Source organism: Notothenia rossii (genome assembly GCF_949606895.1).
Source record: "Notothenia rossii genome assembly, chromosome: 11".
NCBI lineage: Eukaryota > Metazoa > Chordata > Actinopteri > Perciformes > Nototheniidae > Notothenia > Notothenia rossii.
In genome coordinates, this window is record NC_136910.1 from 54,494,931 (window position 1) to 54,522,913 (window position 27,983).

Here is a 27,983-nt window from a genome sequence, read left to right on the forward strand (position 1 = left end):
CAGCGTTTGATCTTTTTTCACAGAATATATATATATGTATATATTTGATATCTTATATACATGCACAATACAAATCAGACAGCTTAAGAGGTTTTATAGAATATGATATGGATTATTTGTGATCGTCCTGCCCTTTTAGAGCTTTAAACCCTACATTGTCCGAGTGGCTGCTTGAGGATGATGAATGTACATTTACTGGCAGTTCAACACATGTACAAACTGTGTTCTGTCATCTTTTCTCTGGCAACCCAAGTTTTGAAATGACAGAATGAAAGCAGTAGAAGCGTTGGAAAGAAGCTGCTGGGCTTCAGAGCCTCATCAGATTGTTTATTTATAACAGAATGTGCTTACAAGCCGAAACCACTGAGCCTCTCATTTACTATGTAGGTGACAGTTACAGGGGGGGGGGGGGGGGGGGGGTTCAGGGTGGTGCACCTGCTCTGCAAAGCAACTGCACACAGGTAGACACACACACACATGCTATAAGACCGCATATACACACATGAAAGCTAAAACACACAAGTCATAGAACTCATTCCCACAAGACACACAACATGCACAACCAAGATACATGTATACTCATGCATACACACATTAACACATAAGCAAGCACACAACAACAGACATATTCAATACAAACACACACATGCACACTCACACAACTACAAGTAAGTGTGCAATAATGTACACATACAAAAGAAAAGCACAAGCACACACGCTGAATGTAAAAAACTAAATGCACACATACGACCATAAATGCCAGCGTCACAAACTATAGACACAGAAACACACACATGGACACACACGGCCCTACATCTAACCACATACAACCAGTATCATAAAGAAGCTTACATCACACACTCAATACTGACACAGTAACCTGTCAACTTTCACAGAAACACACACACACACACACACACACACACACACCGCAAAACCAAAAACACACACAGAAGCTGGTTTCACAAGTTCAAACACACAACCAATAATCATTCGAATGAAGATGCACATAAAAACACATTAAAGCGTGTGTGTGTGTGTGTGTGTGTGTGTGTGTGTGTGTGTGTGTGTGTGTGTGTGTGTGTGTGTGTGTGTGTGTGTGTGTGTGTGTGTGTGTGTGTGTGTGTGTGTGTGTGTGTGTGTGTGTGTGTGTGTGTGTGTGTGTGTGTGTGTGTGTGTGTGTGTGTGTGTGTGTGTGTGTGTGTGTGTGTGTGTGTGTGTGTGTTGGCAGATTAATCTAGTGGGGTCGCTGAGATGACACTAATCCCTTCGCTGATTATCTAGAGCATAACATCACTCTAATCTGATGGTGTCGGTGGGGGGGGGGGTAAGAAAGACAGACAAGGTTAGAGAGAGAGAGAGAGAGAGAGAGAGAGAGAGAGAGAGAGAGAGAGAGAGAGAGAGAGAGAGGCATGTTCAGGTTGCGTTCATTAAACTCTCCAGTCGTTCTTCACTCTGTAGTTTGAGTTCATTTCAGGTGAGAATCGTAACAAATAACCAGTTTCAACCCTGAGGATAATATGAGTTCAGGTGATATTCTTCCTGCCTTCATGACAGATTAACCCCACATACTGATCTACTTTACAGACATTAGTCCACTTGTGAGCAATGTGCTTCCAACAAACAGGCTCTGTTTCTACTCTATTGCAATGTGATGCTGATGCTTTATCTAATCATTCTTAAACTGTTGTGACCCTTTTCAAATCACCATATAGCAACACTAGAAAAAAACACCTAGAATATGGTTTATGACCAATAATTGACTCACAATGTTCTAACCCTTATCAAATCTTAACCCTTAAAAAACGATATCAATAGGCGCGTTCACACCGGAGTACTTTTCGCTTTAGTTCCGTTAGTACCCCTTATGTCGCGTTCACACCAAAAAGAGTACCGTAATTTCCGGACTATAAGGCGTACCTGAATATAAGCCGCAGCAGCTAAATTGAATGATGTGTACATATATAAGCCGCACTGGACTATAAGCCGCAGGTGTTTTAATGTTTAATTACCATATGTAAGGGTTCGTGTACAGAGGGGATTGTCGGGAAAGAGATGGCTGTTTGAGGAAGCTCCCATTTATTAACATTTCAACAAACAAGTTGCATATTTGCATAACGTATTCAAGTGTTACCATTTAGTGCAATAGTAGCTACAGAACATGTGCTGTGTAAACTGTACTGTATCACATAGCGTTTCAGACACACAAACTTTTCAACTTTCAAACTTAAACGGTGCGCTCCCAGCGCACGTACCGGCAGTGATCTACAGCAGTGGTTTTCAACCAGTGGTACGGGGACAAACTGTCTCGCTCTCGTAATGTCTGTCTGTCTTGCTCTTGTTCTGTCTCTCGTACCACTCTCGGTTCCACTTTTACTTTTGCGCGCTACCTGTCTTACTCTTTTCCGGCCTCCAGCTTTTCCTGCTGGAGACCGCCGCTTAAAGGTGGGGGGCGCGGACCGGCCATAGAGCCCATAGAGTTAAAGGTGGTGGACTGTAACCTGTAAAATCCATAGATTTAGGAGGTCCCCTAGTGGCCGTTAGCTGTAAAAATCCATAGATTAGCCGCACCGTTATATAAGCCGCAGCGTCGAAAATTGGGGAAAAAGGCGCGGCTTATAGTCCGAAAATTACGGTACTTAGTGCCGGGAACTTTTAGCCCCATTTTTTGTGTCTGTTAGAGAGGTGGTACTATCCTGGGGGGAAAAAGTGCCCCAGTTCTGATTGGCTGGGCGAATTGCAAACCACGCCCCGTAAAACTCTGAAATGTTTTGTAGAGCCGCCATTTTATTATCCTCGCATTAGCATTATTAGCATTAGCATTCGCCCAGCACACAAACGCAGAGAGACTAACTTATGGCAACACAAAAGAAAACATGGGAGCGGTGGAGATGAGGAGGTGCCGGCGTTCTGGCGATTTACTCGGAAGCCAGTCCCCAACTCCGGGGACTTCCGGCCGGGGACTTTGGGTGGCAGTATACGCTGTGAAGTTGTTTGCGGCCTGCCAGTAAACCCAAAGCAGAAGAAGAAGAAGTGACGTCAGCGGCTCATTTGCGTAATCTTCCCTCAGGGAACTTATTCTGGTGTGAACACGATCGGCTCTTTAGTTCCATAGGGGAACTAAGTTCTGGGAACTAAGTACGGCAAAGTACTTGGTGTGAACGCGGCTAATGATACACATTTGCTCCAATAACTAAACCCCCCATTAAACCACAAAGAAACCGCCTGTTTGGGATACACTACTCAAGTTTTCTGCAGTGCAAGACCAAGTCTAATTTGCCCACTCCACCAAACTGACTGTTCACTGTCCTTTTAATGTGATACAGAAGGTTCAATAGAAATGTTTCCAATGAGCACAACTGGGCCACTAAAGCTGGACAAATGTGTCAAGGATTGTCAAGCTGTGCGCCTTAAACATTCAATACGTGGTATATCACCAGTCATTGAACCTGTCTTTATTTCTACAGAAAGTGTTGACTTGAAAGGACAGATTCAGGTGGACTCTAATGACTGGTTGGGGCACTGTTTCGTCATGTTTGTCCTGTGTAGTTCAGATATTGCTGCAACTGCATTGTCTTGGAAACCTAGAGAAACACATTCCTCAACCTCATGGATCAGAGCGGACCCAATATCACACCAAAACTGGAAATGGCTCGTAATGGATGGACAATTCGGTCTGATATCAGGTACCAGTAAAGTACGTTGTCAGAAACATAGCTGTGAAACCTACACAAAGATGAGATGTTTGCTTTGAGGATTTTATTCGTATTTTTCAATTTGTTTCCATTTTTACTGAGGAAAGTGCTTCAAGGACGACTCATCAACATAACTCATATGTTTGTTCATTGGGCATCTAAAGAGCGCTGCATACCTTTGTCCTGAAACTTTTCAATGGAATCAACAAGGACCGTCTCCCACGCAGAAGAGTTTTTCATATGTTCTTTAGAATATCACAATGGCTTATATTAAGGCTGTCCACACTGGAGACAGTCAAGTCTGTGCATGAAATACAAATGTAACAAACCATTCCACCTCCACCATTTCGGTGTGTGAACATTTCTGGGAAGAACAAAGGCAGAGTGGCTCTTTGACAAAGAACACACCATCACTGATATTGATGAAAGCTCTGAGGTTTAAGTATTGGTTGTGAAATGTTACATTTTCCATTACGATACGCAAAAAAAAATGAGAGAAGCCAACGGGCTCAGAAGACAATCTGGTATTACCCAGATCAGAGGAGTCACAGGCAGAATGTGTAGAGGATGTGTGTGTGTGTGTGTGTGTGTGTGTGTGTGTGTGTGTGTGTGTGTGTGTGTGTGTGTGTGTGTGTGTGTGTGTGTGTGTGTGTGTGTGTGTGTGTGTGTGTGTGTGTGTGTGTGTGTGTGTGTGTGTGTGTGTGTTCCATATCCGTGGCTGTCTCTGTCTCTTAGTGTTATCATTATCAAAGTAAATTGCAGCTCCCATGTGCCAGATGAAGAATACAATATTTCCATTTCTGACTCTGCCGCTACATGCCGTGATCACAACACTGTCACAACACATCGCACACACACTGGATCATCCCAGCAAAGGCCCATGATACTGAAGTTTGGCATTACTTTCCCTTTTTTTATTTATATACAAGATTTTTCCTATCATCTGCTGTTTGCATTCACAACTAACTAAGCAAATACAGGAGTTAATTCAACGCGTAGGAAAATATAATACTTTTTCATTTGAAGTGCTGCTAAAATTGAAAAGGGAAAACGTGATGCAAGAAAATCAATAATGAACCGGGACATAATGACACCCTGCAGTTTCTATTCTTTGGATTTTCTTTACCGGGGACATTATGAGTCAAAAGTTGCATGCAACCAAGATCATAGAAATTCATTTTCAAAAAGTATTCCATTAGGTTTCTTTGGTAGAGAACCAAAAGGAAGATTCATATTTTTATTCGCCACAGCTGATCTTAAATGACCGGACTTCTTTCTGTGGATTGATATAGCTGCGCATGGTTCTACACCCCAACCCTAACCAACGATTAATCGGGAAAGCAGACGCAGAAATAGAATTTGTTTCTTCCAAATCCGTGTTTTATTCAGTTGACAACTTCTACCTATATGACAGAGAGTCATAATGAAAAATAAAGACAATTCTACAAAGTGTCCATAGACCAATCAGAATCGAGTATTCAACCAAGCTGTGTAATAATATATGTTAACACGTCAAACAGGACGTTTTTAAGAACCACAAATATTTTTGCCTGGTCCTTCATTTCCAGTAGAATCCTGAATTCCAATAAAACCATTAAATTATATTTTGATGATGACGGTAGCTTTGCAGTGACAGTTCAGGGAAGACAAAAGTCAAAGATGGTTTTCTGACTTTGAAGTGGAAGCACCAACTTTAACCTCATCCAACACCCTATGTATGACTGGAAAACTAAACCAGTTCCTATCCCTAACATCAGGACTCGATGTATGCCTTCAGAAAGAGGTGTCCATATACTTTTGGGGGCACAAGTATAGGTATTTGGCTGGTATTTTTAACAGTACTTTACAAACCCCACAACAACAAAGGCATCAACACACTTGTATGAACTCTTTCAGGCTTCAGAATGGAAAGTTAAACATCTGAATATACAGTATCTGTCATAAGAGAAAGAGTGATTAAAACCAACACACGAGAGAAAGAGCCAGAGACAGAAAGAGAGCAAGTGGAGCCGACATCTTCCATATTTGATGCATCCAGTCAAAGGTAATTAAGCTCCGTGTGTGTGTGTGTGTGTGTGTGTGTGTGTGTGTGTGTGTGTGTGTGTGTGTGTGTGTGTGTGTGTGTGTGTGTGTGTGTGTGTGTGTGTGTGTGTGTGTGTGTGTGTGTGTGTGTGTGTGTGTGTGTGTGTGAGAGTGAGGAAGATTATCTGTGTCAGTGGCCATTTGCTCACAACTGGCGCCACATCGAAGAGAGCCAGAGGCAGAGAGCATCATGGGTAAATGAGCACACACTGCCTAGCGCTTTCCCACACACTGGGCCGAGGGAGAAGGAGAAATTGCATGCCAGATGACCTGTCTCCTCCAGAGTACGATAGTGTTCCACTAACTCTCTGCACACACACACCGGCAGCTTTTAAACTCAACAAAGCAGGCAATGCATGAGTTGATGGAAAGAAAGAAAAAGCATCGTTAAATCATACAACACACACACACACACAGTTTTTGTGTACCTGACAGCCTGCTGGAGTTCGCGTACGGAGGCGAGAGGCTGTCATGTGACGCCATGTACTGAGAACCATCTGCATAACTCTGGAAAGACACAGACGATAATGATATTTAGTCATTTGATCACTATAAGCAGCAGAGATCATTGAGATAATAATCATTTGAATGGCAGATGCAACAGTATATCAACATTAGTCTCTAGACAATGTAGTGCCAGCAGTAGAGATGATGTGATGGCTAAAGGCAGAGGCATACAAGATATATATACAGTCGATATATATTGGTAGGTTTCTGTTATCATGTTACAATACACATAAAGCCATTACCCCATTAACACTGCGCTGCTTCATGAGTTGTAGGCATATCGGGCAGTTTTTTTTATATGGAAAAGCCAATTGTAAACACAACAAAGGCATAATAATAGACATGGATTGAAGTCCCACGGCTCAATTTTCTAAGCAGATGTCGAAAATATGTAAATGCATTTATCGTCGCAGTATGCTTATTTAATAGAGTGGTGCAGAAATGAGTCCTAAAACCCGGAAAGGTCGATGGTTTTTAAACGTGTCAAGCTGAAGAGATTTTCACGTTTTGTTCTACGAAATAAAAAAACATTGTTGCTTTTTGTCGAGGGAGCCCTTGAGAGGCTAACTTCCGGGTCAGCCTAGAGTATAAGTGCCCTTACACTGTATGTCAAACAATGTAACTTACATGTTAGAACATCCCGAGGGTAATTATAGTAGCGATAATTCCAGCATTGAGTAGCAGTTCTAATGGCACTAATTGCAAAATGTAATTAAAACAATTATAGTAGTTGTATTGTTGTTACCTTTGAAGATCGACTTCCACTAGCCCAGGACCCTGCACTCGTTCTCTCCTCCATATCTGTAAGAAAGAACAACAGAGATTTAGATCACAGTCGTTTAATTCAGCCGTTAGCATTTACTCTCTGGTGCTACGGTTCCATCCCAGTCCTCAGATCAACATTTTAATCGCTTTGTGTGTTCATCACTTTCAACCAAACAATTAATACCAGATATGATATCGCTGTCCAGTGTCTACGTTAAACTAGTGAAGCGTATTTCATTCTCTCTCCATGTCATTAAACATTATTGATTATGATTGCAGTGCCTTTTAAGTGTCTTAGTGAAATGTAATGGTCCTTTAAGCCTCGTGCAGAACAATAATCCCCGTTGTCGTTACACTGCGTCCATGTTGTTATATCTGTCATATCACCATGTTCTGTCCACCCTGAACCAAGTCATTTTAGTTTATAAAATCAACCTAACAATAACCAAGGTGGTGATCGATCAGAAAACATCGAAATTATCAGTGTTGCAACAGCCATTTGAAACTGACAATCTGTTTTGTAATTTAAATATGAGGACTTGTTGGATTAGACAGACGTGAAGAGGTCAAGAGGCAATGACATCCTCAGAGAGAAAGAGGAGGGGGAGGGGGGGGGGGTTGTATATGACAGGTAGATCAGTTCATCCAGGTCAAACGCTATGTGCAAACGGAGCTCTCGCTGACAGTACACACACACACACACATGCACTCACTGTCATCTCATGCATTGTAGTGTACAATAGGCTCTCCATTGTGTCAGGGAGTGTGTAGTGAGCAGCTTACATTCATTGTCAAGTCATTTGGAATGTCAGCTTATCTGCCAGTGTGTGTGTGTGTGTGTGTGTGTGTGTGTGTGTGTGTGTGTGTGTGTGTGTGTGTGTGTGTGTGTGTGTGTGTGTGTGTGTGTGTGTGTGTGTGTGTGTGTGTGTGTGTGTGTGTGTGTGTGTGTGTGTGTGTGTGTGTGTGTGTGTGTGTGTGTGTGTGTGTGTGTGTGTAGCCTTTTGGAGTCAAACCAAATGTCACTACCTCAACAAAAGCACCTTTGGGCTACATATTTGTGGAGTAGAAAAGACTAGAATATATTGTATGGAGGTTTAGTGAAGATTACACAAAAACTATTGATGGTCAATTGGATTTAGGGAGTATAAACTTAATCAGACATATTCAACATTCATTTGGATTGAACAAATGGACATTTATCGACCATGTGCATTTATCAAAGCAAATAACTGACACAAAACTAGAATCAGGGAACTCACACTTGTGCATCACACTTGAGAAGTTATTAAGATTAAGGAAAAAATAATTGATTGAATTTTTTGTATTCTGCTAATGCTACAGCATTGGTTCCCAGGTGGTAGCCTACAATGTCAGTCAGTCAGTCACAGGGTTACTAGACACCACATTTTGAACATTACATTATGTGAACCTAAATTAAAAAATGTTGTCAAATTAAGACTATTTGGAAAGTAAGAGTTGACCAAAGTGGGAGACATTAAATAAAAGTTGAGTTGGTTGATAGCGGGTCCAGAGGAGTGGAAGTGAAGTTGGGGAGTGAGAGGATGAAGTGGACAGCAATTAAAGAAAACATCATTGAGTATTGAAAAGCAAGAGGATTGAGATTGGAAGAGAGGGAGGAGAGGAGAGGAAGAAGAGAAGAGAGAAAACAACTTGGTGTGCAGGAGTTAAAAGAGGTGGAGGAGGAGGTGGAGAGGAGAAGGAGAGAAGGAGGCGTCCATGTGTCCTGCACCTGATAAGGCCTCCGATTGAGGGCTATAAATTACACCAGAGAGTATTTACACACAAGCAGGGAAATGCATTCTTAAAAGCACACATACACACTCTCTCTCACACACACACTCACACATGTGGTCACACACACACACACACACACACACACACACACACACACACACACGCGGTGCGGGTCATCTATCATCAGTTAATGAACTTAGACTGACAGACAGCTCCATGTCTCTCATACTGATCCTATTAAGACCTGCTCGACACAAAACAGACTCCTATTAATACAGTTACCCTCTGTGTGTGTGTGTGTGTGTGTGTGTGTGTGTGTGTGTGTGTGTGTGTGTGTGTGTGTGTGTGTGTGTGTGTGTGTGTGTGTGTGTGTGTGTGTGTGTGTGTGTGTGTGTTCTCAGGACAAAAACAGGCCCTGTCTGACCATTGAGCCACTTTTTTGTGTAACATTTTAAATGGTCGTATGGACCAACAGATAACGCATTCATTGGAAAGTTTCTGTATTTTGTAGAAAGACAAAGATGATTGTGAGCAATGTTAGTCAAGAATACCATCTATTAACTACACACAGGTTAAACGGAATACAAAAACATCTGTCCATTCATTCAGATTTTAATAAGGAAGTGTCAAGATAATGCCAAATTGTTCGGTTTTTGATGTACAGTAGAAAGGACAATCCCCGCATTCTCCTGCTGATTCATGTCGTTATTACAATGCTGAACACATTGCACGATATATAGATAGATGTGCTTCTATCATTTTATGTTTCCATGAACTGCATAAGGACCCAATGGTACTTTGTCTTTGGAATTATTGCTAAAATCACATGTATATTGTCACAAAATCCTGTGGTTGTTCTGCTTTGCTTTAACATCAAACCGCCCAACAGTCTTACTGGAGCTATAACCCCACCTTTAAAGTGATGTCATGGGTTTGTTTGGTCAGAACCGCAGTCTAAACAATTGCATGCCAATGGGCAAGATCACTAGAGTTCATTGGAAACTACAGTCACATTTCAGGCCTTATCCTCAGGTACACAGGTTTTTTTGAAGACAGGGTTTTTCCTCCTCAAAATTGTAAGCACTGGCAAGCCCTGCAATGCCTGCCAAACCAATAGGTGGCGATAGAACTCTAAAATTAAGGTCATTTTGGCCGCAAAGTAGACAATTCAGATTTTGAGCCTCTGAATCCTGACGAAACAGTAGTAACACAAAGATACCATGTCGAAAATGGCCCGTCTGTGTCGTGGGATTGTTGGATGTAGAACTAAAGGTGTGTGGCGCAGTGGGTTGTGCGTAGGTGTTGGGATCAGGGGGTCACACGGCATACTTGTCAACCCTCCCGATTTTCGCGGGAGACTCCCGATTTCATTGCCCTCTCCCGGTTTCCTCCCGGGCTCATATTTCTCCCGCATTTCTCCCGATTTCTGACAAAATCAGATTTACACACGACTGTTTCCACTCGGACTTTAATACAGCGACACCATTGTTTGGTTTCCATGGTAACACGTCTCTTTAGTAGCGCGCGCAACTCAAAGTCTGAGAGGGTGAGGCAGATATTCACAGAAAACAGAACAAGAATCGACAACTACTCTACTCTCTGCTCACTCCTTTCCTGTAAAATACAGGTCCAGCCCACACATATGCTCCATCAAGGACGGTGCTACAGGCCGCAAGGCAGTGCACTTACAAATACAATAAGCATGTTAATGTTAATCTAACAGCTCCGGTGATCCACTAGCACCGCCCCCCCCCCCCCCCCATTTTAGATTTTGAAATGCTCCCGATTTCTGAGGTCTAAAGGTTGGCAAGTATGGTCACAGGTTCAAATCCCACTGCAGTCAGCATGTCGTTGTGCCCCTGGGATAAGACACTTCACCCCAAATTGCTCCTGTGGGGATTGTCCACAGTATTGAGTATGTAAGTTGCTTTGGATAAAAGCGTGTAACATGTAGTGTAATGTAATGTAGAACTAAGTGACCTCCGGACGCTGATTGACCCCACTGTTTCTTAAAAAAGTTTAAGAGTAACTGTGTATTTGTGGACATTTGTAGAATCCTGTTAGTAAACTACGGTTAGAACCATTAACCGTTAACTATTTTCAACACGTCTCGATTGCAAAACATTCTGCCTAGTTTGTCTTTCCTCACGAATGAGATTCACTTCGTCCGTTTTCTCTGTCTAAACTGAAAACAAGATAAAACCTGAAAGGCTTTTTACAAATGTCCATTTCAGTGACCTAAAACGTGCATTTGCATGTAGAGAAAAGGACAGCACATAGAAAAATATACGTTAAGAAGAAACATTCCCCAAAAGCCTTCTTACGAAAACACTAGGCATTTTCTCTAACTACAAGATATGACGTTTAAAGAAACTCTGGGGTTTTGTATTATAATTTGCTTAGTATTTTCCTACTGACTACTGAAATGGTGAGACCTGCAACAGACATCCACCATAAAGACTGTCCCTTGTTCAACCAAAACGTTGGTGAGAGCATTACACAAACACATGTTGATTAAGTTAATAAATGGGCTCTCTGATTGACAGAAATGAGGACAGTGGTCATGCTGAGAGAACATCAAGCGCCAGTGTGTGTGCACCTGTGAGAGCTCTATAGTCCCACTGTTCTCATCTGGTGCCCAACCAAACTCTATAATTAACCGTGGGCCTTCCCCATCCCCCAACACACACACACACACACACAGTTCAAACAGTGTGTGGTGATCAGAAAGGGTTCTGTCATCAGACCTGTTTGGGTATATTTCTAATTTCTTCAAATTAAACACTCAAACGTGTCATGGTAACTGAAATGTTACTGAAATGTGTGATTAAAAACACACTTGTTTTGTTCTTCGAGTAAAAATGATCATCAGAAATTGACATATTGGCCTTGACTATGTGTAAACATTGTGTCAAAAAAATCCTTTTCAAACTCCATTTTAATCCTTTTAAGGTTTAACGTATCAACTGCAACTCGGAGTAATCGTGTATAACAAATGTTCCAATATCTTCCAATAGAGATATCGATGGGATGAAAAATACATAAAAACACCAAAACTAGTTCATATATTTTAAACCAAATTGAAGATTTTAAACCATCCATTCACAAATCTGTGGCTGATTTCAAAGTCACCACGGCCATGTTTACAAGGTCTACTCTACAGGATGGAAAGAAAAACCACAGAAGAAGAACTCTGATGCTAGCCACAGCGGGTCCTTGACATCGTAGAAACTTTGTGAATTTAAATTTGAGAAATAGAAATGACCCATTTAAATTGCTTGAGATATTTTGTGCAAAAATATAAATTGATTAAAAAAAATTGTATTACTTAACTTGATTACTTCTTTCAATCCACTACTGTTAATAATAATATTATAATGATGAGTTGAATCCCTCAAGTAAAGCAGTAGGGGGCAAGGTACGTAAGTGAAAAAGCAGAAATAAGGAAATGAGGAGAGGAAGGAAACGTTCAGAAGAAAAGGAAAGTGGAGAAAGAAAAGGAAAGGAGAGAGGAACTAAGGTAAGCAGAGAATGATCAAGATGAACTAAGGAGAGGTAAACAAAATCCCTCTTATTGTGATGCATTGAAAACAAAGGGTGCAATAATACAGGGAGGACAACTGAGACACAAATATCCAACCCATTTTATGAAATGCAAAGAGAAGCTGCTTGTACTCACTGGACCACATTCATGTTATTATCCTGGGTAATCTCACACACACACACACACACACACACACACACACACACACACACACACACACACACACACACACACACACACACACACACACACACACACACACACACACACACACACACACACACACACACACACACACACACACACACACACACACACACACACACACACACACACACACACACACACACACACACACACACAGAGAGATGAGACAGTAAGAATTAAGAGTCAGATTACGTCTCTGTATCTTATCCTTTAAAGCGGCTTAAACTGTAACACCCTCAATCCCTGCGCGCGCATGTGTGTGTGTGTGTGTGTGTGTGTGTGTGTGTGTGTGTGTGTGTGTGTGTGTGTGTGTGTGTGTGTGTGACTGGACAAGCACAGGAAGTGATGTAACGATCAGGAAGTCACCCATGTCCTGTTTTGTTACATGATTCGGCTCTCTCAGCTCGCCCCCTTCTTTCCTTCCCTTCCTTCCTTCTTCCTCTCTTTCCCTCTTCCTCCCTCATTTACACTTCTCACTACTTTCCCTCTTACTCCCCATTTTCCTTCCTTCCTTCCCCTCTTTTCTCTCATTTAAACTTCTGCTTTCATTCTTACCACCTTTTTACTATCTGCATCTTCTTTGTTTCATTATTTTAATTCTTGTTTCCTTCTCCTTCTTTTACTCATTCTTTCATCCCTCTTTTTCCCCTCCTTCATTTTTAGTTTCCTTTTCGTCTGACCTCTCCTCTTTTTTGTCCTTATTTCTATTTATTACTTCAACCCTTACATTACTTTTCCTTCTCTCCCTTGTGCAGAGTTGTTTTTGTGTTTGAGTTACTGTTTCTCATTTCTTCCTCTCTTTAAACCTTTCCTTGCCTCCTTCCCACTTTTTTCCCTCAAATTATTTTCTTTCTTCTGATGATTTCCCCATCTTTATATATCCCTCCATCTCTCTCCTCCCCTCTTTTGCTGTCACTGCCTTTCTTTTTCTCATTGTACAGCCTTTGAGCAAGGCACAGCATCAGGCAGCAGCTCCGTCTGAACCTCCGTACCAAAAAGCTGCGAGTAAAAAAACTCTTCTTTCACTCTGTCGCCGTGGTTACGGAGCTCTGATGGAGGGGACAGTTGGAGAAGTCACATCGATTGACATCTTGTTACCATAGAAACCAAAAAAAGAGAGGGGACAGCACTGCATCACCAAAGCTACTAATGTATATGATAAAAGGTTTCCGTGGATACAGGCGGGAATATTTAGCCTATTATTGATTACAGTTGACCTTAACACTGAAAAGATGCAAACATCGTAAAAGGTCACTTTATAGTTTAACTTTTATCAGTTAGACATTGACTGGGAATCGTAGGGTTGCTTGTTCAAGTCCCCGACCGGACCTATAAAATGGAGAGTGGACTGGTACTTTGAGAGGTCCCAGTTCACCTCCTTGAGGCCTGCCATAGATTGTTATCCAAATATTCTATGCTCACATTACAAGTGAGAAAACACACGGCCCATTCTGTGATTTTAATTCTGGATCACAGCTAAAAAAAAAAAGTTATTCAAAGAACTCTGCAGATTTGGTTTCCATCTGTGGTGAAAACCTAATCTAGGTGGCATAACAATAACTTGAAAACATATTTGATTAAAAAAAGCAGTGACTTGGGAGTGTTTAACATAAATGTTACCAAAATGTGTTCCTAACACATTGTGTTGGAAAAGGTTGGAGACAATGTGTTTCTGTTTCTGTCCAAAATAGAAAGTTGGCATTGTTCACAGAGACAGTTTTTAACTCACTTCAATATTTATATAAGACTTGTATTTGAGAACTCTAGCCATTGTTACATAAAAAAAGCGATGGAGGAAAAATGTTCTTTGTATTCATGATACAATACTTGAGATGAAATGGTAAAATGACTGAAATGAAATACTACAACCCCCAGCAATGAGTTTAAATCCATGTTCATTCAGAAAAAGTATTATGTGTCACCTCTCCAGGACGTGCACAGAGGTCGTCAGTGAACGTATCTGCGCTGCAATTATTTCCCCTTAAAAAAAAGGCAAATTTGTTAAATAAAAACCCAAAAGCTACTTAAAGGAACATTTAAGGAGGAAATCAGGGTTCAAGAGGTTAATTACAAGAATTCCATTCATGCGTCTGTCTCACGCACACTCACTCAATGTGTCGGTGTGTCTGTCAGAAACTCATTTCTGCAAACACACACACAGGCCAGCGTTTCCTGTCATTAGGCAGCAGAGCTGTTCTATAATTAGAACATCTGGACACAAGTAAGTTTAGTGCCAGTGCACTCACACACACACACACACACACACACACACACACACACACACACACACACACACAATGACATGCAACAGTTTGCATACCATACACATGCAGTCCAAGACACACACACACACACACACACACACACACATACACACACACACAATGACATGCAACAGTTTGCATACGAATACACACGCAGTCCAAGACACACACACACACACACACACACACACACACACACACACACACACACACACACACACACACACACACACACACACACACACACACACACACACACACACACACACACACACACACACACACACACACACACACACACACACACACACACACACACACACACACACACACACACACACACACACACACACACACACAACTGTGCATGCTTTATGTAGCAGTCAATTGTGTCTTTTGTTATTCTTTTTTTTTCAGATTTGTTAAAAAAAAGCACATTAAAGCAAGAAAACAAACAACAGCTTGGCGAGCTAATGGCACGCTAAATGAAGAGTGAGGGAGAGAATAGCTCATGTAGACGGAGAGAAAGGGAGGGAGGGCCGAAAAAGTACGAGGAGAGAAAAAAAAAAGCAAGTTCAAACATGGTTTTTCTTGAATCAGCCGTGTGTGTTTTAAAAGACAGCCGAGCTCAGATCCTACAGAGGGCCTTCCAAAAAGGGAGATTAATATTGATAATAAGAAGGCAGTTCCTTTTTGTTTTTATTATTTTTTCTCCATCTCTGTGGTGGAGGAAGAATTCCTTTGACAAACCCCCTCGTCTCTCCACACAGGCACATGTGAAGCCGAGCCAACTGTGGCTTAGATCTCCCCACACCATCACAAGCAGAGGAACAAAAGGAAACTCACCAAAAGGAAAAATCTGTGTGCAAACTGGTCAGAAGCTAAAAAGCAGCAGAGTTAGCAAAACTTTTATAAAGACGAAGTGAGAACAATGCAGATGAAGGCTCGGAGCCAAAGGGCTGGCTGGAAACCAGTTGTAAGCAGTATGAAAACATTTTGTTTTATTGGAGTGGTTACTGATTTAATAGAGACTAGTGCTTGGGAAGTAATGACTTTGTTTTCTGTAGCCGGAAGTTATGAAAAGCAGAAATCAGTGTTTCTAATTCTACTAAAGGTTTTTAGATGTTGCCATTTCTCGTTAAAGCTATAACTTCAATATATACAAACTACAATCCAATGAATTCATTCAAATAACTTGATATTATCTTCATCACAAATACATGTTATAAGACTGAACAGCTATGACTCAAAATATATCACAAAAAATGCTAGATAGCTTTATAAACTCAGAAAAGCAGTAATGGTGTTTGACTATTTCAGTTATTGGCAGCTAAAAAAAGTACACAGTTTCTATTTTCTAGATTAAATGTGTCATTTCCCTACATTACAAAGGCCTTATTATATTTTTAGGGTTTCCCCTTTCTTGTAGTGTGTTATTTAATTTGTTGGTGCATGTAAATGGTGTGCAAAGGCTAAAAGTGTATCTCCCTCTGCCTGAAACGCCACTATGTAACAATTGTGCTTCTATTGGCTAGCCACCAACACATTGTACGTGATAGGCTAAGGGGCGGGACATCTCTAGCGGTTGACCAAACACACTACATACAAACATGAACCTGAACATATTTGATAGGGCCCCTTTAAGCTACTCCCTTTAAGTCAGGGGTGGGGAACCTCCGGCCTCCGCGAGATCATTTGGTACGGCCCTCGAGGTAATTTATAAACACACGCAAAAAAGAAAAAAATTCAAGAAATCTAGACTGCAAAATAATTAAACAAGCGAGTGCCTGTTTTTCCTGGCCAAGGTCAGGGTCCTTGAACACAACACGAACGTGTCATCACGTGGTATATGTCTCGTCTGATATGCGTCTGACAGGGGTGTAGTTCTAACGGAGAGCACCAGAACGCGGCTCCGGGCCGGGACTTCACAAATTGCAGTACCCATAAGGAGCCGTACACATGCCGCAGTTTTTGCGTGGCTGTGTCTTTAGTTGTAAGCCCAGTGGCGATCTGTTCATCTGTCATACTGATCATACAGTCAATAACTTTGTTGTTATTAGCATTTGGTTAGCTAGCTATGCTAACGAATATAAGAAGCTTTTTCTCCAACCAGTGAGTTAAGGCACATCTTTATATGATCATTATAGTTATAAAAAAAATAAGAGAATAGAGTAAACATGTATAAAATACTAATATGACAGTAAAAAAAAGTTATTATTAAAAAAAAAATTTTTAAAAACCCCCACTTAAATCATGTCCACATGGATATGAAACTAAATAAATTTGTACACATCTTGTGTCCATATATTTCTGTTTTGGTTGTCATGCCACGGTGCATGCATGCGCGGGTCATGTTCAAATATCTGGATTAAGAGGTTGCTTTTTCTTTGCACAGCATGAAAGAAAGGAGAAATGAATGGGCTGTGATTTTAGTTTTTTAAGCAGACGTTGAGGTCAATAATTTGTACGGCCCTCGGAGGATGTTGTAAAAATTGAAATGACCCTTGAGAGGAAAAAGGTTCCCCACCCCTGCTTTAAGTGAACACCTACGTGAAGCTACTTTTTCTAAAGAGTCGTCAAAATAAATTCAGTGAACACAACTACAATCACCAGTCAGACAGAGAAACAGTCACGCTCAGACAGGAAGTGTTTCGGATGAGTTTTTCTCTCTGGGTAGATTTGTGTTTGACAATTCAATTAGGGCTCTTTCCTCTCTGCGGAGGGTTCTGTGTTTGTCGGCTTCATAAAACTCTATCTCATTGACACCTGCCAGCTTAGAGCTAATGCAGGCAGAGAGAGAGAGAGAGAGAGAGAGAGAGATATTTGAAACTGGAGGAGGTCCAGTGGGTTGGATGTGGAGAAACCAAATGGTCTCTCAACAAGTGCAGAGAAGCCTAGAAAGTGAATCAGGAAACAGTTGTGCTGCGGTGAACAAGCTCTCAGAAAGTACCTGAACATCTGCTTTTAATTAGCAGGGAAAATACAAGACAGCGCTACATCTTGTTTTCATATGTTTCCCTTCTCTTTTCCTCCATCAGAAGTAAAATAATGGCTAGTTCCTCCCGTCTTCTCCGCCCCTGGTGATGAAAATGGATACTAAAAGTAGATTGAACTTATCATTCTGAATTCCAATTTGTTTCCTGTTTGGTGGATCGCTGGTCTACCCATAATGCTGCGATGTTTTAGCAAACACTGATTCACTTTTTCACACATAATAGTTCCCAGAATTCACCTGCTGCACACACAGTTTCACCATGGGTGTGTTTTATTCGAGGAACTCAATGTAGGCTATTAATGAATACATTTTATTTCACTGAATTCTTTGCATTTCGGATCCATCTCAGCTAGGGATGGTACATTTTCTGGCTCATTGCTTTCAAAGTTCAATTATTTAATGATGATTCCTGAAACTCCGGAGCCCAAATAAAGACTATTTGGGACAGCCCTACTTCCGGAAATATCCAGGAAATTATGGGTTGCCAATTATTAAAAAACACTTATCAGCGACATCATCATTAAACGTCAACCCTAACTCTAACCTTTGAAGAGAGCAAAGCTACTAATCTCGACTAAAACTCCAAAGTTTACCAACAGACATAAAAGAGGTTATAAGCTTCCTCGACCAACTTGACAGGAAAACAGATATGAATATTTTCCAAAGCTATGAAGTATACTGGACGATAGCAAGTCACTGTAATAACCATTTATTACCAATGTTACAGTGAGGCCTGATCTTTCACACGACAATATATATGAAGTTTTTTTCATTTCAGCCACAAAATATCACCATGCCCAAGTAGCCTATCTTTTTAAATTGGTCTTTCTTCAAATACGATTTTTGGACATTCCCATCATAGCACATATTGAATGCAGCTAGAGATGTCCCGATCCGATCACGTGATCGGTGATCGGAGCCGATCACGTGATTTTCAAAAGATCGGAATTGGGAGAAAAAAAATCGGTAATCGGGATTTTTTTTTTTTTTTTTTTTTAAATACTTTTTTTTTAATTTTGTATTCAATGTTACAAAACAAAAATGACCATGTTCAAGTCTTAAAGTCATCCTGAGGCCTTAGTTTTGGTTTCAAATTACAGAACATCATGTATGTGTTGCTTCTTTGGGGCTTGTTTTCATAGACCTGGTTGCTTATTTCTCTCAAATCTGGCAACAGAGTGGGCAGGGCGCAGTGTCTAATTGTAGCAGTAAGCTAACGAGTACTGAAAGCTTTATTTTGTTTTGATCCAATGCTGCACAACTGAACTGATCCAATGCTGCTGTGAAAGAAAGAAGCTATATCCATGTTGGATAGAATATCCAATTTAAATAAAAAAATAACCTTAAGGGACAACTTGAATGCTTTTTTTCTTTTTTTTTCTCTTAATGCATTGCATAAAGATCAGATCGGGAAAAATCGGTATCGGCGAATTGTCAAAATCAAATGATCGGAATCGGATCGGCAGCAAAAAAAGGTGATCGGGACATTCCTAAATGCAGCCATACATATTACCACCTATACTGACATCTCGAAAAAAACTTTTATTGGCAGATAAAATTAACTCAATGAAAACGAGACAAGTAGTTCAAACAGGTTCATGACACACAGCCAATCAGCAAGCAGGAGCATCACTTACAAGACCCTCTATTGGATAGTCTTTTTATATATTCGACTGATTGAACTATGAACAACGATGAAATGACCTGGGACCCAAGTTCCACCAACACCTCAAGTGCCCGTATTTCATGTTTATATTTCTTATGAGGACTAACACTACAAAGGGCAGCAGGTTGGTTCACCTGAGGCCCCGAATGAAACGTTGGCATGAGTCTTAAAGGTTAATCCATCTGAAAGTGTTCCTGGATCACACCCTTTTCTGATTTCATTAACACTAAAAACACTTCTTTTATTCCTCCTCTCCCCTTTCTTCTCCCCTCTCATCCCTGCCTCCTCCCCCTCCCTTCATCTCTCACTGCCTCTCTTTACTTTCTTTCTTCTTCCCTTTTATCTCCCGCCTCTCCTCTCTCTTTCATGGTGTCCTGTCGTCAAGTGTAAACACAACTAAGCGCCGAGCCAGAGGGGTGCGAGTCCTATCTGCTCTTCCTCTGCTCCACTCCTCCAGTCTCGCCCCTCCCGCTGATACCACCGAGCTCAACAAATACGAAATCAGACACTGGAAGAAGTGACAACGACTTTAAAAAAAAATAAACAGCGAAGAGAAATCCATAAAAGAATCTGCTTTAAAAAGGATATTAGGAAAACTCTCTCTCCTTAAACTCTGCTTTGATTTTAGAATACTTCATGGTAATGCTTCTTTGAGCTTGTTTTTTCATATAGGGTTTGAAATGGAATGACAAACTTGTACTACACTCAACAAAACACAAATTGTGTTTTCGAGAAGTTTTTAATATTAGTTAAAGGGTTTAAAGAGACCCTCTTATGCTAATTTTCTGTTTCATAATTGTATTCTGTGCCATTAATGCCTGTGCTGCTGCACCTCTTTTCACCCTCTGTCTGAAACCAGAGCCCAGTCTGCTCTGATTGGTTAGCTCTGGCCGGCTCTGTTGTGATAGGTCAATCGCTTACAGATGTCCCGCCCCTTACTCTTTCACATACAATGTGTTGGAGAGATAGCCGATAGAAGCGCGAATGTTACATAGTGATGTCATAATCTACAAAAGTAAACAAATGGGTCCAATGAAGGCGTTTCAGAGTGTGTGGGAGAGAAACTCGCTCTGGAGGGAAAACAGAGATTTTAGCCTTTGCAGACCATTCACCAAAAACCTATAAGACACTACAAGAAAGGGGAAACCCTAAAAAGCATGACAGAGCTTCTTTTGAACAGTAGATTTAGTGATAGTAGAACAAAAAGAAACCTGAATTAAATAGGTTCCAAAATTAGCTTAACCATCAGTGTGTGGTGTGTTCTGTCTGTTATGATGGTATGGCCAGGCCTCGTTAGGACTGGCTCACTTAAAGGCGCATTTCCATTACATTTTAGGAACTGGGGTAGTATCTATAGTAACACAGTGTAGGCGAAGCCGTGACGTCATCTTCAATGAGAGCCTCAGAAAAACAACACAGCCGTTAGCTGTTAGCCCTCAGAGCTCACAGCTCCTCATATCTGTTCAGAAACTAGACAAAAGTTAAACAAGTCCAAACCACAGACTGTCTGTGTCATGGAGAATACAGTCGCTGGTTTATTTATGTCTGTAGGCCGTTGTTGTGAGTGTGGACGGTCGGAGCATATACAACGTTAGCTTAGCCGAACTCCATTCAGAAAACACGCATTTTAAAAGGTTTTTCGCCTGCCGTCTGTCTGCAGACTTGTCAAAGCATTAATTCATGGTTTTTACTAAACGGTATCAGTATGTTGTTACTTCGGCATCATTTTGAAACGTGTATTACAATTAAATCACGGTCAAATATGTTCATCTTGTTGTAAATGTAGCCCCCTTGCCAGCAATTCTCTCTCTAGTTTAGCATACTCAGCCCGACTCAGCCTGGTTGTTCCTGGCCCTAGAACCACGATTTCATTGGGCCAGAAAAACTGTGAATTAGGACCTGCTAGCCGGTACTAGGCCAAGTGGAAACGCAACCAAAAACGGGCCCCGCACGGCTCGGCACGCTTAAAGCGAGCTCCGCGTTGCAGTGGAAACGAGCCATAAGACACTACAAGAAAGGGGAAACCTTAAAAAGCATGACAGAGCCTCTTTTGAACAACTCAATGGTGATAGACCTGAACAAAAAAAACTGAATTAAATAGGCTCCAAAAGTATCTTAACCATCAGTGTGTGGTGTGTTCTGTCTGTTGAATTGATTTATTTAAAACAAGGGACAGTGTACATTAATCAAAATATTAAAAACATGTAAAAGTACTCGAACTAGCCAAAAGGCTTGTTTTCATCGATAGTCCCTTTGCCAGATGGTGATAGACATCCTAAAAGCAATAATAAAAATACCACAACATTGTTATACCATTGTACATATTTACAATAGATGACATTACTGAGTATAGATAAGGGCAAGTCATGATAATACGCACTCATACACACACGTCTAGTGCTGACACTGTTGGTTTTCAATGAACATTGCACCAGCTTCAAATGTAAGTTAAGGTTCCCTGGAATAATTGTAGGCGATTAAAAATCGTACTTCACACACGTCATTAAACGACTCGTCCTACACCTCTACACCCTCCACTAGAGTTTATACAATTGGAACATGAAAAGAACATCATGTTTCAGAATATTTAATCTCAGACTGAGAAGTGCAGAAAAATGTGCAGCGGCTAACACAATGTGACATGATACATTTGGCTTTTGTGAATCTTTGCGGTGGGGATTGGGTTATAAATAGCAACACATGCGTACACACACAGGGACACCACATGCACCTGTACAGGAAGAGCCCTGTGCATTAGTTATGTAGCAGTTGGTTTGTGGCGCTGAAGGGGAAGTGAGAGCGAGGCTCAGGTGAATTCCATGAAAACAGATGACCACTGAAACCAACACAGTGGAGCAGCCACTTACCGAAAAATCACTGTCACAGAGTCACTGTGTGTGGAGAGAAACAACCCTGCACACCCTGGACCCAGAAGCAGTTACTTCAGACTGTTTCATGCACTTCATCCCCCCTCATGACTACACTAAATGGATAGGAACTTAGAAACACGTACCCCAAATCTGAAATGCATTAAAGAAGTATCATTATTTGACCTTGTCATGTGTCTGATGTTTTAGGACCATTTCATACTGTACTTAGCTTTAGATTGGTTCTCAAGGGTATTGTGTAAGTGTTAGGTGTTTTTGAGCTAGCACTGTTTCTGTATAATTCATGAACGTTCTCCAATTCAAGATAAGTGTTTATTATAAATTATTATACTTAGAAGTACTTGGCTAAATAGTAACATGGTTAAAGTGGCAATGCAAACGTGTTAAGATTTCATAGCGTATAGGTGTTTTCCATGTTCACCGTGTAAGGTGTCCATGCAACGCTTGACTGACAGACAACAAATGTGCATAATGAAAAAGACAGAAAAGTTTACAAACATCAGTGTGATTTGGATGTTGATGTAAGACAAATGATTATATGAAAATGGATGACTCTCATTGATGTTCTAATTTTCAGAACCTGTGACTCTTGATCAATTCACAAGCCTAGACTTGGCTGCTCTCACTGAATGGGTGCATATAAAATGCTAGGCGGTCTGTCCAGTAACAAGTCCAATAAAGTTTATTCAAACAAGATGGCTGTGTTCTCCATGTGGCCGCAGATGGCCAAGAGATACAGACAGTCTGCTCGGTCTGTTCGGCAGTGGAGTTCAGTTTGATATCACAGCAGTTTTAAGACTGCACTAGCCACAGCACGAAAAATACTAGCTTCTCCAAATGTATCAAAACAAGCTCTCTACAGTTATAAGATTATTTGAACAGCAGACATGTGGGACATCAGGCTGTGGAGCGGCCCAAACTGCACACAGCTCCACCAAATCGATTGTCCCACAGCCAGATTGTTGATTGTTCAGCCACTTGATCAGGTGACCCCCTCAAACTGCACATGAAGAAACAACCGATCTGGCTCAAATCTGGTCGGATTCTGGAATAACTTAGGGACGAGAGATTCATGGGTGATTCAAATCTGAGAAGTTTTTTCTTATGTTAAAAGAAAAAGTATATGGGGACCATGAATATATGTACAAAGTTATGTAGCAGCCGTACAGCAGTTGTTCAATCACTCAATCAATTAAACTTGAATTGTATAGGCCAATATTACAAATCAGATATTTCAATGCCGAACCAACAAACCATCAAACTAACTGTTCAACATCTCCGTCCCTCCATCTCCATCCCGAGAGACATTTTGATAACGTGATTCGGATGTGCTCCAAAATGAAATGAGTTTGTCTATGGCCCATGCTAGACCCTTCCACTAAATATCATACAACTCGGACCAGCACTTTTATCTGTGAACATAACTCTCTAGTTTGTATGCGCTGATACAGAAAAAATGGATTCCCTCAATCTGGGATTTTATTTGTGACCGTTACACAAGAATGCACCATGGTTTGTTATTTCGCCCCATCAATACACCCCCGTTTGTGTTACCGCTCAACGACACACTGACAGACAGAAGATGGATGTTGAAGGACAAAGTGAACCAGCCGGGGATCGAACCGGTGACCTTCCAGTTACAGAACAGTTTATCTACCAGCAGGTCACCAGCCTGTGCCAGAAACACAGCGAGGTTTGGTGGGTCTGTACAAGCAAAACAAGCAGAGCATTTAGACAAAGCATTGTTTTATTAATGGGTCAATCAATAAGTCTATAGAATGTTACAAAGTATTGATGCCTAAGTAACCTTTTTAAATGTTGTGATTTGTCTAACAAACAGTTCTTCAACCTTACAAATCAGAAAAAAGCCCAAGATCAACACAATTAAGACGCTGGATCCAAATAACATTTGACGGTCCAGTCTAAAAACAAACTGACTATTGACTTATTGATTCAGCAGTTACTGATCAAAGATAAAACCAAATACATGAAGACAGGAGGAATGAAAGTTTGATAGAAAGACTCTGTGGTTGAATAAAGTATAAACTATGCTCATTTTGACGACACACGCACACAGTGATTATAAGTGAGACTGAAACTAATGTGTTTGTCTGTTTCTCTCTTCCAGTAATTATTTAAATCTCTGTCAGCACAGATGTGATGAGAGAGAATCTGCACCTCCTCCTCCTCTTATTCACTAAATAGCCAAAATGTATGTGGACAACAAAACATTACACCACTTCTGATATTGTCTCATTCCAAGCCATTGATATGATCGACTGAAATTACAGACTTCTTTTCTTCTGGTTTCAGGATTTCCACTAGACTTTTTACTGACATATTCAGGACAGAAACATGTGTCAATATTTCAGAAGATTATCTCAGTTTAATCCTCAAATTGTGTTTGTGAATTGTAACTTTTTCCTATCAAACAAACGTATTTAAACCAAAACTTTACAACATATGTTCTCCCTCTATCAAACACTAAAAACCAGCACGTAATTCTGTTATCAAATCCCTAATTAAATATCATGCACGATCATCAATTAGTAAGCCCTTACTGCTGTGTACATGTTCACAATATGACTGTACTGTATGATGTTGTCTCTACTTCCTGTTTCTGGTTTCCTGCTGAGAAAAATATTCAAATATGTGAAACTGCACGTATAATAGTGTATTTTTAGTCATCCCTTATTTTTTTTATTGTATAAAAACGGACATGTTATCATTGCATTCACCTGCAATCTTATTTGGAAAGCACTTGGTAAATAGAATTTTTTAAATATAATCTATTCAGCTTGTTACATTTGGCATTTGGGAAAATGTTGGGAATTCTGACAAGAATTTAGATGATTACAGATACTGATTAGTATTTGTGAGTGATTATTAAAAGGTGACACAGAGATAGAGAGTATATGAATCCTTCCTTTCTGTAAAATGCAGATTCCCTGTTTTCTCCCCTGACGAGGTTGTTACCAACAGCGACCGTTAACACCGATGGGAGAGAGGTGCATTGTGGGATTGCCACCTGGATGGCACCTCCTTTTTCTGGAAACAAGGAGTGAGAAGCCGCTAACGAGCTACATGGGTGCAAGTCTGCAGGGACACACACACACACACACACACACACACACACACACACACACACACACACACACACACACACACACACACACACACACACACACACACACACACACACACACACACACACACACACACACACACACACACACACACACACACACACACACACACACACACACACACACACACACACACACACACACACACACACACACACACACACACACACACACACACACACACACACACACACACACACACACACACACTCCATCAGTCTCGGAGCACTTGTTGATCAGATCTCAGCAGAAGAAGAGTGTGTTCTTCATTAACTCGACACCTGAAGGTTGTATTCAGGGACATTTCAAGATAGATTTTATAAATAATACATTAAAGAAACATGTATTCAGTCTTCTGTATCGTCCCACGACACAGACAGAATCATAGCAGGATGAACAGGTTGCTTGTGGACCCTAACCCCCCACCAGAAGCTGAGGGGGCTGAAACCCAGAAACCAGGCTCTGACCTGAACACCTCACAGCCTGAGGACCCTCCTCATGTTACAAATTCCTCCTGTAGGGACCACTCTACTGGGAACTGTGCATTCAAAGGGAGTACTTCACTTGTAAAACTATGAAAACCCTTTCACATACGGACCCCTTGGCATCCCCTTTTACCAGGGTAGAGTCAATATGGACATGTAATGGAGGATATGAATTCCTCTTTAATTAGAATTGTCAAGTAACGTAACCACAGGACCTTGACATTTAGTTTCTGCATATAACTATCGATACACTTAGCCCTGGGTCTGGCGCCTTTTTCTCAAAGACACTACCCAAGAAGCACCTCTCAGTACAATGCACCAGGTGTGTGGGAGAGACACTTCTCTGGAGGGTACACAGGGATGTTAGCCTTTGCAGACCATTTACATGCACAACAAATTAGAAAAAGTAGAGTAAGTATTTTACAGAATCACCATGCTGGATACTCTGGTTAATCTGAAATCCCTAGGAAGGCGCCCAGGTGGCATCCTAACTAGGTGCCCGAACCACCTCAACTGGCTCCTTTCAACGCGAAGGAGGAGCGGTTCAACTCCGAGTCCCTCCCGGATGACTGAACTTCTCACCTTATCCCTAAGGGAGACGCCAGCCACCCTGCGGCGAAAACCCATCTCGGCCGCTTGTATCCGCGATCTCGTTCTTTCGGTCATGACCCATCATTCATGACCATAGGTGAGGGTAGGATGAGGGTCTGGCTCAGCTCCCTTTTCGTCACAACGGTGCGGTAAAGCGACTGCAGTACCGCTCCCGCTGCTCCGACCCATCTCACGCTCCATTGTTCCCTCACTCGAGAACAAGACCCCGAGATACTTGAACTCCTTCACTTGGGGTAAGGACTCATTCCCTAATTGGAGTGGACAGTCCATCGGTTTCAGGCTGAAATGTGACGCTTAAAAAAGGGAGACACACATTGTGTATGGAACACAATGTGTGTCAGCTTATAATGATAATTAATAATAATAGTAATTCATAAATAATCAGTCTCTATCTCTCTCTGCACTCTCTGTCTCTCTACACCCCCCACCCTCTGTGTGTGCTGAAAAATGGTGTCCCATGTCTTTCACTAACTACATTAGAGAGCAATTACAGCTTAATGGCTGTCGAGATCCATTATCGACATTCATCTAACCTTTAAATATTTCAAGATAATACCGCTTTAATGTGTGGAATGTAATGGAGAGAAAGTGAGAGATCTCTCTTTCTCCCCCAGTGACACATGTCCTCCCTCTCTTCTTTTTCTGTACTCGTCTTCATTCATTCCCCTATTTGTTTCTTGCTCCTCTTATCTCTCCATCCTCCATCACTCTTCTACCCTTTTCAGTAGTAACATCCGAGGACTGGATGACTGTTTAAAAAAAAAAAAAAAAAAAATCAGGCATTTCTCTTTAACGGATGTAAAAATAAATCGGTGTTGAAAATAGATACACAAACATGTTTCTCGCTCTCTGTTCATCTTGTTCCTCATTTTATTCTGCAAGTCCCTTGGAAACATCTGAAGGGCCCCTGGGACGTCCCGAAACCCCCCCGCTTCTCTGAAAACAACCATGTGACTGACACTGAACATAATGTACTGTGTGCAAAGGGAGATCACATTGAGTGCCAGAAAAAGACATCCATCAGAGAAGTCAGAAACATATATAAATCACACAGGTAGTGTATTTATTCTTTCTACAGCTAATGTGATAGATAGTGTATTACATTAATCATAACACAATTTTTTTTAATGTTTGAAAAGAGTGCATACTTTAGAAGGTCTAACCGGTCGTAATTTAAGATGTTGATGTTCGAGGAATTTTAGGAGGGGAGAATGAAGAGGCCACATTGGGAAGGTGTGATGCATAAAAAATCTAAATGGCACAAGTGAACATACAGTTAACCATGGTTATTTAAGCCTATCAATCAATACACCTTTTTTAAATAGCCAAATATTACAAATTACAGAAACCTATGGGTGATGTACCGGAATGT

General features: G+C 41.0%; 1 protein-coding gene across 1 annotated transcript in view; it reads right to left on the bottom strand.

The window, feature by feature from the left end:
• Positions 1–27,983, bottom strand: part of LOC307024656 (transcription factor 4-like) — a 59,444-nt gene that overhangs the window by 3,238 nt on the left and 28,223 nt on the right. The window contains exons 4-5 of the mRNA XM_079658974.1: positions 7,030–7,085; positions 6,206–6,284 (exon numbers count right to left, since the gene is read on the bottom strand). Coding sequence (XP_079515100.1) covers positions 6,206–6,284; positions 7,030–7,085 — 135 coding nt within the window. The remainder of the gene's footprint in view (positions 1–6,205; positions 6,285–7,029; positions 7,086–27,983) is intronic.